The sequence below is a fragment of the Limulus polyphemus genome, unplaced genomic scaffold (assembly GCF_000517525.1).
Source record: "Limulus polyphemus unplaced genomic scaffold, Limulus_polyphemus-2.1.2 Scaffold1351, whole genome shotgun sequence".
Classification (NCBI taxonomy): Eukaryota; Metazoa; Arthropoda; class Merostomata; order Xiphosura; family Limulidae; genus Limulus; species Limulus polyphemus.
The window spans coordinates 119562-132575 of record NW_013666961.1 but is presented as its reverse complement, the minus strand read 5'-3'; the positions used below and the strand labels follow the sequence as shown (position 1 = coordinate 132575).

At 29.4% G+C, this 13014-nt stretch overlaps 1 protein-coding gene across 1 annotated transcript in view; it reads right to left on the bottom strand.

Annotated features, from left to right (window-relative positions):
* Positions 1–13014, bottom strand: part of LOC106463224 (talin-1-like) — a 97403-nt gene that overhangs the window by 33095 nt on the left and 51294 nt on the right. The window contains 13 exon segments of the mRNA XM_022390665.1: positions 587–757; positions 1330–1431; positions 1985–2117; positions 3043–3224; positions 5419–5559; positions 6350–6511; positions 7534–7677; positions 8414–8536; positions 9724–9813; positions 10082–10175; positions 10974–11113; positions 11622–11819; positions 12158–12277. Of these exon segments, the coding sequence (XP_022246373.1) occupies positions 587–757; positions 1330–1431; positions 1985–2117; positions 3043–3224; positions 5419–5559; positions 6350–6511; positions 7534–7677; positions 8414–8536; positions 9724–9813; positions 10082–10175; positions 10974–11113; positions 11622–11819; positions 12158–12277 (1800 nt within the window).

Below are 13014 nucleotides of genomic sequence, written 5' to 3'. Positions count from 1 at the left end.
CATAAGCAGCACTGTTGAAAGGTGAACCCTTATTCTTCACTTGGGTTTTTATCATTTTATACATATATTATTGATATTACCAGTGCCATTTGATACTTTCCATTTTAACCAAGATTTTTGCATATTTTTAGTGTATATAAACATAAAAAAGACAAGAACATGTACATAACAGACTTAATGAGGTTAATACAAATTACAAAATACATTATAAATATTTTCAAAGCTATGGTTTAAATGCCAAAAGCTAAAAAAAGTTAGGAATCAATAGAACAATTTTGGTATTGAACTAAAGGACTCTTGGGAAGTGACTTATGGGAGACAAAAGGCAGATCTGAAATTATATTTTTAAATGCCTCTGATTTTGAATTCGAAATGGAGAAATTAAGGGGATTATGGAAAAAAAGCTATAGAATATATTATTTAGTAATTGCTTCATTACAATAATTCTGTAAACTTTAATAAAACAAAAACATATGGATAAAACATGTCAAAAACCTACATTTCTGTTGAAAATATTATACTTTCTTTCTCACATTACATTCAGTAGCAAAAAACATTGCTCAAGATTTATCAGTTAAATGCTTACTTTTGGATTTCCCCCGGACTCCTTGGCAGCATAAACCAGCTGTAACGCACATTCAGAAACCGTTTTTGTTTGGTCAAGCAAAGCCATTTGCTGTTTTGAATTTAGTGTTTTGGTAGCACTACCAATAGCACTTTGTACAAGTGGATGAAAGTAATTCACCAACTGGGAAACCTGAAAAATAATGAATAATCATTTTAATTTTATCACTGTCAATGTATGTGTTACTTTCGCACAGATTTATACATGTGGGTTAGTTTTGATAAATATTTTTGATACTATTTTACTAAAATAAAATCAAATAAGAACATAGCACCATTAAATACATGGCGTATTAGTTGTCTGCATGATGTGTGCTTCTTGATAGTTTAAGTTACTTTTCCAACATCATGTTTTATGTTTGTAAAGACCTGTTTTTTTAAAAAAAAAAGCAAATAGCTGGTAAACTCATACCTAGAAAAACTAAATAACTGTCTATCCAAATAACATACTTAAAATATCTTAAACTACAGAAAATATTAATAAAATACATTATTATCATGTTCAACCTAATCACTTTAGCAAATGTTCACCACCAGAACTTGTACCTTAAACAAAGATAAATAAACATATATAAAAGTGCAATAAACGTATTGCATGTTTACATACAAGTTAATCAGTACTTTCACTTGTGACATTCATGTATGGGAGAAAAAGTAAAAATTTTTGTTTAAATATTGTCAACAACAACAAAAAACATAACTCACTACATGACCCAGTTTCTCAGCTTCGCCTTTAGATGAAGTTCTGACACTGTCAATCTTGTCCATAATTTCCATTGCACTGTTTTCCATTTGTTCCTGAAATCCCTATGATTAAAAGCAAGGGATTATAAACAATCATGCACATGTATGGTTTAATCACATAGCGATGATCAACTCCAATTCTTTAAAGTTGTGTGCTGCTACAGAGGCACTTACAAATGAACATTTTATTGTTAAATCAAAAGAAAAATTCCCACTTTATAAGAGCACCAGATTCACTGTGCATTGTATGGCATCTTGTAGGAGAAACAATATTTTTCAAATTAAATGTTCAGTAAAGTAAATAAATCAGTTGGGGAATAAAATGACTTCACTGATATGTATATAACTTTGAAAAAAAATCTGTTTAGTGAATGTGAGTAGAACTTGACTTACAATGGCAATATACCAGTACAAAATCAATTTATATAAATGTGTTGAGCAACTAATTTATCATTTTCAGGTTCTAAATTAGCATATTTTGTGAAAAATTAGAAACTGACTGATTCATAATTATTAATGTTAATTGTCAATGTACTGCAGAAAGATACAAACATTTCACAAATATTATTAATTTCTATAATGTAAACTGACAAAATATATTTCAAAACCTGCTCACCTTCAACGTATTTTCTTGGCCAGAAGTCAGATCCTGTCTCATAATATTTAATGCTGCACAATCCAGTTCTTTGATACACGAACTTAACTTCTCAATAGCTTCTTCACATTCCTTCTGGCCAGGAGCTTTATCTCTGTAAACAGGAATGTAGTAATTTTCAAGGAAAATATTTTGCTTGTTAAATTATACAGTGGTATTTTATCATTAATGATGGAGACAATAGTACAAAAAATGAAAAGACAGAAAAGGTTCCTTGCAGAAATAGTTATCACTAAAAATACATATAGAAATGCATTTCTTATTAATCTTTAATAATGAAACATGGCAAACAAAACAGCTTTGTTTAATATTAAAAATAACACGATAACTTTCAATGAATTAAACATGAATGGTTTTAGAAGTAATGTTTATTGACTTCTGTGAAATATGTAGTGTTTCAATAAGTATTTTTTTAACATGATTTAGTTTTACATGGCAATTTATAATGAAAAAAAAATATTCCCCAAAAAACTTTTGAAATACCATTTTGAATTTAATTAAATATTTATAACCAACAATTATCTAGCCATCTACCAGAACAAACATACATTCAATTCTTATTAATTTAGTAAACATTGTAGTCACTATATGGTTTTGCTTTTGTAAAAAAGAAATAGTCTATTATGTACATAATATATGATTTGTATGTCTAATTTGAATCAGAGCTGTTAAGAAAGGCACTCTGTCTTTAACAAGATAATTGTTGAGGACAGAAATGTCCTGTGTAACAAGATAACTGTTGTAGATAGTATCCTTAACAGTGTAACAAGATGGTATCTTGTTACATATAAAACTATAATTTTTATGGATGGTAACTTGAAACCTCAGGGTAGGTTTGTTCAACTCTAAACAAACCATACCAAGAAAAAAAATCTCAGACATTTATTTTTGTTATACTTTAATCAAAAGGTTGGGGAGGTTAGTGCCAACAAAAGGATATGGGTTAGTTACATAGTCTCAAACTATTATGTTTATTTCATATTGAAAGAGCTAAAGACATACAGATTTGCTATACTCACTTGATGGAGGAGACCAACTTTTTAATGGCATCTGAAACATTCTTGCTGTGACTAGCCAAACTCTGCCAGGCAGGAGGGTCTTGAGGATTGAGAGCAAGGGATTTGGCTGTTTGAATCATGTTACATGACCCATCAATGATAGATTTTCCTGCTGAAGTAATAGGTTCCTGAGCAGCTCGAGCCTGCCAAGTGAAAAATATTTTGTTCTCTACATCACATAAGTTGTTCAATCAAACAATACTGCTAAAACAAGCAATAAAAATATCTGTAGGTCACCTTTGAAACCTGCTAAAAGTTTAAAGTTACAGAAAAAAAAAGTGATTTACAACCCATAGCTTCTGATGCAAATCTATCACATTGTAATCCAAACCCTTTCCTACTCAGTGGTATGATATCAGAGTAAAGCATGGCATTAGTTTAATTTCAATCCCTCTCTTATTCCATATATATACAGAATAAGAAAAATTCAATAATGATAACTAATGAGAAATAATGGCTGGAGATGGCTTGAATGGGTAATGAAGAAAAACGTTAATATAAGTTTAACATAACAGCAAATGTACAACGTTTCGACAAGGTTTTGTCATCATCAGGTACTAATGAGAAAGTTTCTGTCAAGGTGATTTTTTTTCAGTAACATTATTTATAAGTAAATGAAAAACTAGTGTATAATAAATATGCTATACTTTCAGAAATAAAAATCAGTATCCAACATCACAATGCTGGCATCCCTATGTAACTTATTTAATCTAGTAAAGTGAAACATTGTAGTATAAAACATATCTTTCATGTGTGTGTTCAACAAAATGTCCTGACATGTCAAAAATTTACCTGTTATCAAAAAACATTTCTACAATAAAACAGAAGACTTGTTTTAACATAAAGCACTTCTCATCGATAACAATCAATACCCAATAAATATGTATTGTATACGATGTACACTTTTAAATCAGTTTTATTAATAAAAATTATTAATACGGGGCTTGAAATTTTTTGGCTAATAGCAAATACTTGCCAGTTAACTTAAAAGTTACTTGCAAAAGTGAGAGCCATGCTGGAAGGAAAAGAAGGATTCATAAGATTGTGTATGTAATTAGTAAGTTAACATGAATTTATAGTACGTGCTGTGTTATTTTTTAACATACTATGATATATGAGGTATATGTTTGTAATAACAATTACATTTTATAGTATGAAAAGAAGAAAAAAGTTATAACAAAATACTGAAACACCACTTAAAAGTGCTAACTTTATATGATAAGCTTGGGGAATACCTCTGAAAAATGTACAAGATCAATAAGCAACAAGCTAATGCAGTTTCTCTTTTGTTAGATACCTAACTGGCTACATGAAAGAAGATTAAAGAAAAGAATGAATAACTCTGACTGAAACATTAAATAATTATATAAATATATATATATATATATGAAGAAAATAAGAGTAATTTTCAGTGTATTATTGGTATGTAATTTAATTTTGTATAAAAGGGTTAGTAACACTTCTGTCTTGAAATTTAGTATCAAACTGAGGATTAGTGTTTACCATTTAAACCAGAAGTTAATACACAAACATCGTCAATGGTTTGATCTATGTTTCCAAAAAATTTTATACTAATAGAGGCTAAGTATTTTCATGTTCATGCAGATTTTGTGAAGTGAAAAAATAAGTATTTTTATCAGATCTGTGACATTCTTTTCAGGTTTGAATACATTTTTCTTATTTCTCAGATATGAGCAGACTTTATAATTTTTCCAAATTTTTAAAATCCTGTACTTTTTCAGTTCCAGATATTTCATATTTCTTAGATTTAAACAGACATTAACTTTGTTCTATGAATCTGGGCAAACCATATAATACTAGTTTATGACTCCGTAAACAAATAAGGTTGAAGGCTGTAAACATTTTGATTTGCCTCAGTAATATCTATATTATAACAAGTAATTCACAATAAATTTCATACTTCTCACAAGCATGATAAATAAATTAGAGAAGAGGGAAGACTTAGAAAGCATATGTCACAATTCTCATACTAAGGGAGATGAACCTAATCTACCATTTCATTATGATATTAAGAACTTAAAACTTATATAGTATTAACATTTGATTTATTAACTATGTTTTGATGCCAAATTTATTCATATACAATGATAATAAAGTAGTTTAATTAAGTTTTGAATGTAACTCTCTAAAAAGTCATAGCATGAACACTTTGACCTACCCGTAAGCAAGAGGGTTAAAAGATGCATATCGTGATTTTTTTCATCAGTTTAAGTATTATTGAAGTAGGAAGTACATAAGGTTTCAAAGCTAATTACTAGGATATGGTAAACACAAATATACTTAAAAAAAAGCATATATAAGTAGGATCTGCTTTACCTTTGGACTAATTTTTGCTGGAATGCTTGCAAATTCTGGGGAGTTAGCAAATGTAGTAAGACTCTCAACAGCCTCGATCAGAGGTTTTGTAGCTGCTGAACAGTTATGACGGTTGGTTTCATTTGGATCTTGATCAAGACACTGAATATGGAAAAAGCATTTTAAGTTACTTGTTATCAAAAGGAAAAGTTTTAAAAGTCCAAAAACTTTTAAAATTAGTTGATGTCATACTTGATTATTATAACTTAAAAATTAAATGTTTATGTCTCTAGATAAATTATATTAGATACTAATAAGTTAAAATAAAAAGAGAAACATTTTAATACTATTCGTAAAATCTCCTAACTATTTTAAACCTGAAACATCTATTATTAGAAATGATTTATCTCAAAGTCTGTACCAAACATTCTCATCAAAGGAAAAATTTATGACAAATACATACAATTATTCCTTTTTCATGGCCAACATTCTGCTTGTTAGCCAGTTACATGAAATTACAATTAAAATATATTTTATTAACATACCAAACAGGATTTTAATAATCACAAAGTTCCTAGTCCCTACACGGACCATACACTCAAAACCAGACTCAGTTAACAGAAATAACATATTTTAGAATACAGGGTTTTACAAAAGGTTGAAGAATGATTACTGAGTACAGAAGAAAACAACTCAAGAGATTTAAATGTACTTTAACATACTTTTTAAAATAATTAACAAGTTATATACTTAACTCTAAATCAAAAATAAATTCAAATAATGAGTACAGTTATCCAAATATACTGGTCTTCCATTTCTCATAGAGATAAGAATGCTAATGATATTTTCAGCCTTAAACTAAGGTAACACTTGAATGAAAGCAAACAGAAGTTTTCTTTTTTACTTTAAGCAAGAATTATTTTCTCATTTTACCAAATTAATTTAGTTGTACCTTAATTTCTTTCACCAAGTTGGCAGTTGCATTTGCCACATCTTTAGCTGATTGCACAAAGTGTCGTTTAGCAACTGGATTTGCAGTCTTAGAAGATGCAATTCGACAAGAATTGCACAGTGATGACGTATGTTTGGCTATAATCGTAGCTGCAGAAAGAACCTGCAAAACAAAATTTGACAATAGAAATGATTAGTTTTAAAAATATGTAACATTTAAAAGTGTGTGTTTAAATCACAAAACATTTATACCTAAAACTATAATACTTATCATTGTTTTTTTTACTACAATAATTTCCTTTAAGCACTGTTGATATTTAAAGTTTCTTAATTACTTAGATAGAAAAGCATACACAAAAACAGCTTGAATTTAATTTGGTAAATAATAAAGCTCAAACCTTGACCCACAATACTTTGACTACCTAGAACATGTGGTTGCATTCTGTTATTTGGATATACAATAACTGTGATTATACCTGAAACCTCTATACACTACTTTTTGAAATGACCATCAATAACTTTCGGCCCTTGACCTACTTTCACAGAAAAATAGGTTGACATTTAGCATATCCAGATATACCACTGGTAACTCATAGTTATCAGTCTTTTTCACTACATAATAAATATTTCCACGGGAAATATTTACGCAGTATGATCCCAGCTTTATATCTTAACCTTCAGGACAGCAAAGGCTTCTTGCACGACTCCACAATGTAAGCATGAAAAAATGTTCTATAAATAGCCACCTGTAAACTGTGGTACACAAGTTTCCAATGTAAGTCTCATAAGAGACAAACACTAAGCTACCATTGTTAATTTACACAGTTAATACGACCTAACAATATGTTTAATGACTTAGTAATAACATCATTGAAAATAATTATTTATGATGTTATGACATCATGAAGGATTAAAAAAATCAGTGAAACACAAAAATAAGAAATCCAAATATTTCAGCACATTTGCAAAGGCAGACTTTTCTCAATTTGCTCCTGATAAAGAAAGATCTACCTATTGAAAGCACTTGGGTTACTGGGTTTCTTATTTTTTGTGTTTCACTGGAAGTACTTATTACAGTGAATGTGGAATTGTTATAAAATAAATCATAGAGGTCCTATGTCATGGCTACTAACAAATAACAGAATAAAAAATTAGCTTATGAGCAATAACAGTAAATAGGTTTACCTGTTGCTGGTTGCTAGTTTGGTTTGTTAACTGTTGACAGGCCATTTGTATGGATTGGTTAGCACGAGCAAACTGTGCAAGGTCAACTAATCCTGGTTTCCCAGCAACACTGGAAGGATCGGACACCCCAACAAGGTAGGCTGCCTAGTAATTATAATTAGTAATTATTTAATAAGCTGCATTTAAGAATTATCTAGTTTCACTCCAAAGCTTCAAGTACAATTATAAATTACCTCAACTCACAATCCTTGCTAGTTATGTACAAAACATTTACCAAAGAAGGATTATATCTAAAATACAAGTCTACTTGGAACCTCAACTTGCCTTTAGTTAATAAAATAACTTAAATTAAAAGCCATATAAATGGCAATATTATGATGTAAGGATTGAAAAACAAAATAAATCACTGTACATATATTTGGACTGTTTTAACACTAAATACTTTTAGTTTAAATAGTGAAAACTCACCTTTATAATCTAAAGAGATGGCAGATAAGAAAACGTGACAACAACATATAAACACACTCAATTATCAGTATAAAACATATAATTAAGCTGTCTTCTGGAAGATGTGTGAATAATTATACTCAAAAAAACTTTCACAGATAAGCAACTCATTGCATGCATCCATGGGAAAACGTTTTCAGACTTTATTGCTTACCTCAAAAAATGTAATCACTTGTCAAGTGAGTTTTATGTGCAGGTAAACAGAGAAATGGATGCTTTATGGAATCATAAAATTCCTTACTTGAAAGTTTGTAAGAGTTTATTTAATAATTCATGTTACAAAAGAAATACAATACTCCATTCAAATATTTGGAAATTGAATTTTTTTGCACAGTAAATCTGTTTCTATCAAAAGTCTAGATCACACTCTCACCTGAGCAGCATTTTCAATTAAGCCACATATTGACTGGGAAACATCTTTGATTGCTTCACCAAATTTCTCATGCTCACTCTTCTTTGCATGATTTGCAATGCCAGTCATACCTTCACCAAGGGTCTAAAAAGATCATAATACAAATCACAGTGCCTAAGATAATCAACTTAAGTTTTTAAAGTTCCATGTTAACAAAACTGCACAAAGATTTAATATTTCCCAAATAAATACCAGCTACCTAAGAGTGATAAACTACAAGTACTTGATCTGTCTGGAAAGCTAGTAATTTTCAATTATAAAATTATCTGTGTACAAATAAAAGTAAAGTAAGACAAAAAATTCGACTCAAGTACAAGCCTACTGCAAGAAATCTATGATCAATTAATGATCTAGCTGCTGACATAGGTTGAGAAATGATTTTTTATAAAATTTGAAAACATTGTTTTGCTTCATCAGCTATGGCAGATATAATGTGTGTGTCTGTGTGTATATATGTATATACACATACACACACACACACACACACACACTATTATTTTATAGAAAAACATACAGAAAAGAAATAGAGAAAGCTGAACAATGGATTGTTCCCAACACACAAATCAAATCTAGAATTTTAGTGTTACTGCCCTCAAGCTTACAAATGAGTCACCAGGGTTGGTTTTATTATTTTTTAATACATTTAAGATTTAACAAATTCCATAACTAAAATATCTGGATGCATGCACAGATTATTTTTTGATGACCCACAGAAGACTATAGTTATACAAGCTTAATGAATACATAAGAAAAAAAATGAACCACAGATAATGATTTTCTTTGTACAGTTTTAATGCAGTTAGGCATACTAGCTTTCGTAAAATGCCACTTTTTTGTAATACTACATAAAGTCAGGCAGGATTTAGCAACAGACTAATTATGAGCTACAAACAAATCACTTCTCCTAAGCCTTATACATTACATGAATAAAGTCATAATAAACATACAGTTAAGTTTCTTCCATTTTATTTTGAATGCTTTTTTACATTCTTTTGGACATAGTTAAAGAAAAAACTGATAAATGAACAGTATAAAAAGTTGATAAATCACAAGATCAGAAACCTGGCATGCTCAAGTTATCCCATATTGTATAGGATTTATTTTCTCAGTTGTATTTTTAAAGTTTTTGCTATAATCAGATACTGTTGAGAAATAATAAAGTAAGCAAAAACAATGCCTATTTTATAAAATATTATTTTTTCTTACAGAATATGACTTCCTAATCATCAGATAATTTTAGATCTGTTAGTTTGATTCAATTTAACAATTACCTTTGATTTATCCATGACATTGTCTAGACATTCAAAGTACGAGGAATCATTAACACCTTCAGAGGGATTTTCGAGAAGTGGCCTCATCATCTAATAACAGACCATTTTTGATTAATTACAAAAATCTATATAATAAAGATAAAAAAGAAACAATGAATTTGATATGAATTGAATATTATAAAGATTTTCTTTAAAATCTAAAACTTTCAGGTATTTTTAGTTAATTTTGAAATTTTGTTCAATACAGATTTTTTTAAACACTACTTCAGTGTTATTGGAAATAGAAAAATGAATTTCTTTAAATTAAAAATTAATAAATAAGACTCAGTGTTAAATGAATATTAATTCCTTTTCCCACCTGAATGTTTCTGATGGCACTGTCACACTCCTTTTGACCTGGTGCTGTAGATGTGCAGACATTTATCAGATAGTTGATGCTCTCCGTCACAGCCCTTAATTAAAAAAAAACACAAAATCCTCAGTAATTTTAAAATATGAACATTTACAGAAAAGCATTGAAAGTGTGCAACTATTAACCTGCAGTGTTATGGACTTTTCCACAATATACACCAAATAATTCCTCACCCTCAAAAAAGTAGATATAGATGCCAAAATCCTCTCTCAATTTGTTGTTGAATTCTGACTGTTTTTCAAAATCCCACTTTGCTACCATTATAATGAAAGTGATTGATCTCCAGTGTAACCTTGAAATTCATCAAAAGTTGATCAATTGGTCCTTAGGAGACACACTTAACTTTTATATTAAATTTGATGAAAATGTTTTGAGTTATACTGTTCACACACGGAGGACAAAAAACAAAACCCCCACAATTAGCAGGAATAATTACACATTAACCATTCCAGGAGTAATTACACATTAACCATTCCAGGGGTAATTACACATTAATCATTCCAGAGGTAATTACACATTAACAATTCCAGGGGTAATTACACATTAACCATTCCAGGGGTAATTACACATTAACCATTCCAGGGGTAATTACATATTAATCATTCCAGGGGTAATTACACATTAACCATTCCAGGGGTAATTATACAATAATCATTCCATATCTTGCTAAAAACCTATTCAATATTAGTTTAAAAACATTACTGTATATAAAAGAATTATTGAAATGAAACTAAGAAAAAAACCTGGTGCAGCTAGCTATCACAAATACTAACTTGTTAAAAAACAAGAACAGTGTAAAGTCAATTAAAAACATATATCCTATCATTACTCAAATCACCTTGCAGCTAGAGCTAACTGGTTCTTTGCATTAGGAGCACCAGGATCAGCAGAAACAGACTTAGCTGCAACTAATAACTTGCTTGATACCATGGAAACATTCTTAAGACTCACCACCATCTGCCCTCTAACTTCCATGTCCTGGAATGATGCATAAAATAATTTTGTTACTTAACTGCATGGCAAAAATCTATATTGCATACATTTTTATGTTTTCTTTTTTTATCTACAGAATTATCTTTTATACAACGACTTCAAACTTATATTAACCACACTGGAAAAAAATCATGCACAGTTAAGACAAAATTAAAAGGCAATATCCAACCTTATATTTAAATTTTTATTCTATTTACAGATAATTTAATTTTCACACACAAAAAACATTTATTTGCAAGTCAATTTCATTTGGAGCTAAATCAGATAATTTTTGTAATGAAGTTCTGATATTTTTAACTAGAGCAGTGTTAAAAACAATAATAAATGAAACAGTATTTTATGAAAATGTACAGTCATTAACAACTGAATATTAAGACTACTATAAACTGGCTGTTTCACTGTAAACTTACAAATGTCTAAACTAGAACAGTTTAATCATTAGATTTAAAGAAACAATATAAATATGCCCAAGAGCTTCTAAAATATAACCTACTTTTGTTTGTCCAATAATCTGAATCCCACAATCCAGTAAATCACCAAAAGCACTTCCAAACTTTTTGGCAGAAATAGCCAACTGTTTTGGTGATCCCTTTGATGCTTCCATTACATTGCCAACCTCACTATTCAAATTAGCAGCAGCAGAACTTAAGTTACTCTGGAGTTCACTGTATGATCGATTGGAGCTTGGGAACTGAAAAACAAACAAATAGCGAGAAGACCTTTTAAATTGCAATCAAACAATTTTATTTCATGCAAAACATATTTCAAATAAACTTAAACTAGAAAAAATTCCGATTTGTAATACAGACCATTTTGATTGAAATTAACTCGTAACATATTTTAACAAAAGTATTTTTTGCATTAACTACAAGAATTTTGTTTTCAATTGAAAGATACACATTTCAGGTTGAATTTTTATTTCTTACCACCTAAGAAAATACTTTAAAATATTCTTGTAGAATTTAACATGCGCTGAATGATAATAATAAAAAAGACCATCTGACAAAAGAAACTTGTTTTCACTTTTACCTCATGGGAATTTAAAGCTTGCGTGGCTTCAGTGATGCCACGAATTGCATCATCAACATCTCTCTGGCCAGGCAGACAGTTTACACAGTTGTTTAAAGCTACTGACACAGATTTGGCTACCTGGAAAGTAATTATCAATTCTATGAACAACTCAAGCTATAAATGTTTTAAAACACCAAGTACTAATGTAGTGGCAATTATGCATTATTTATAGATGCAAATAAAAACATTAGCATTATATCAATACAAATAAATTATTTTTAATAATAACAGTAATTTACTAAATATTAAAAAGAATTATTAGTATTGGATGAAAATAAATTTTAACCTTCTGGCAATAAAAAAAATATAAATGAATTATAAAATTATCTCTATCATACTTATTATAATTCTTATTTTTTAGGAAACCTTTGTACTTTATAAGAACATTGTAGCTTCACAAAATACATTAGATGTTATAAATCAAATGCTGCAAACTTAAAACTAATCACCAATGGGAATAAAAGAAAACGACATGTTATTAAACATCACTATGCAATCAATTTTTATTACTAATGAAGATTTAGCTGGCTTTCAATAAAACTTCTTTATAAAAAGTTAATTGCAAGCATCCTCAACTAACTTGCACAACAAACTGTATGAAAATAAAATATTATTAATCTGTAGTTTAATTACATGCAAGAAAATTATGCATTTTCTAAGCTTTAACCCTTCTCCTGATGGGTAGGTCCAAGTGTGCATGTCACAACCTTTTAGAGAGTTACTGTATTTTTCAGTGTATAAGACACTTTTCACCCCAAGATTTGATGTCAAAATCTGCTTGCGTCGTATACACTGAAAGTATGAATAATATATAT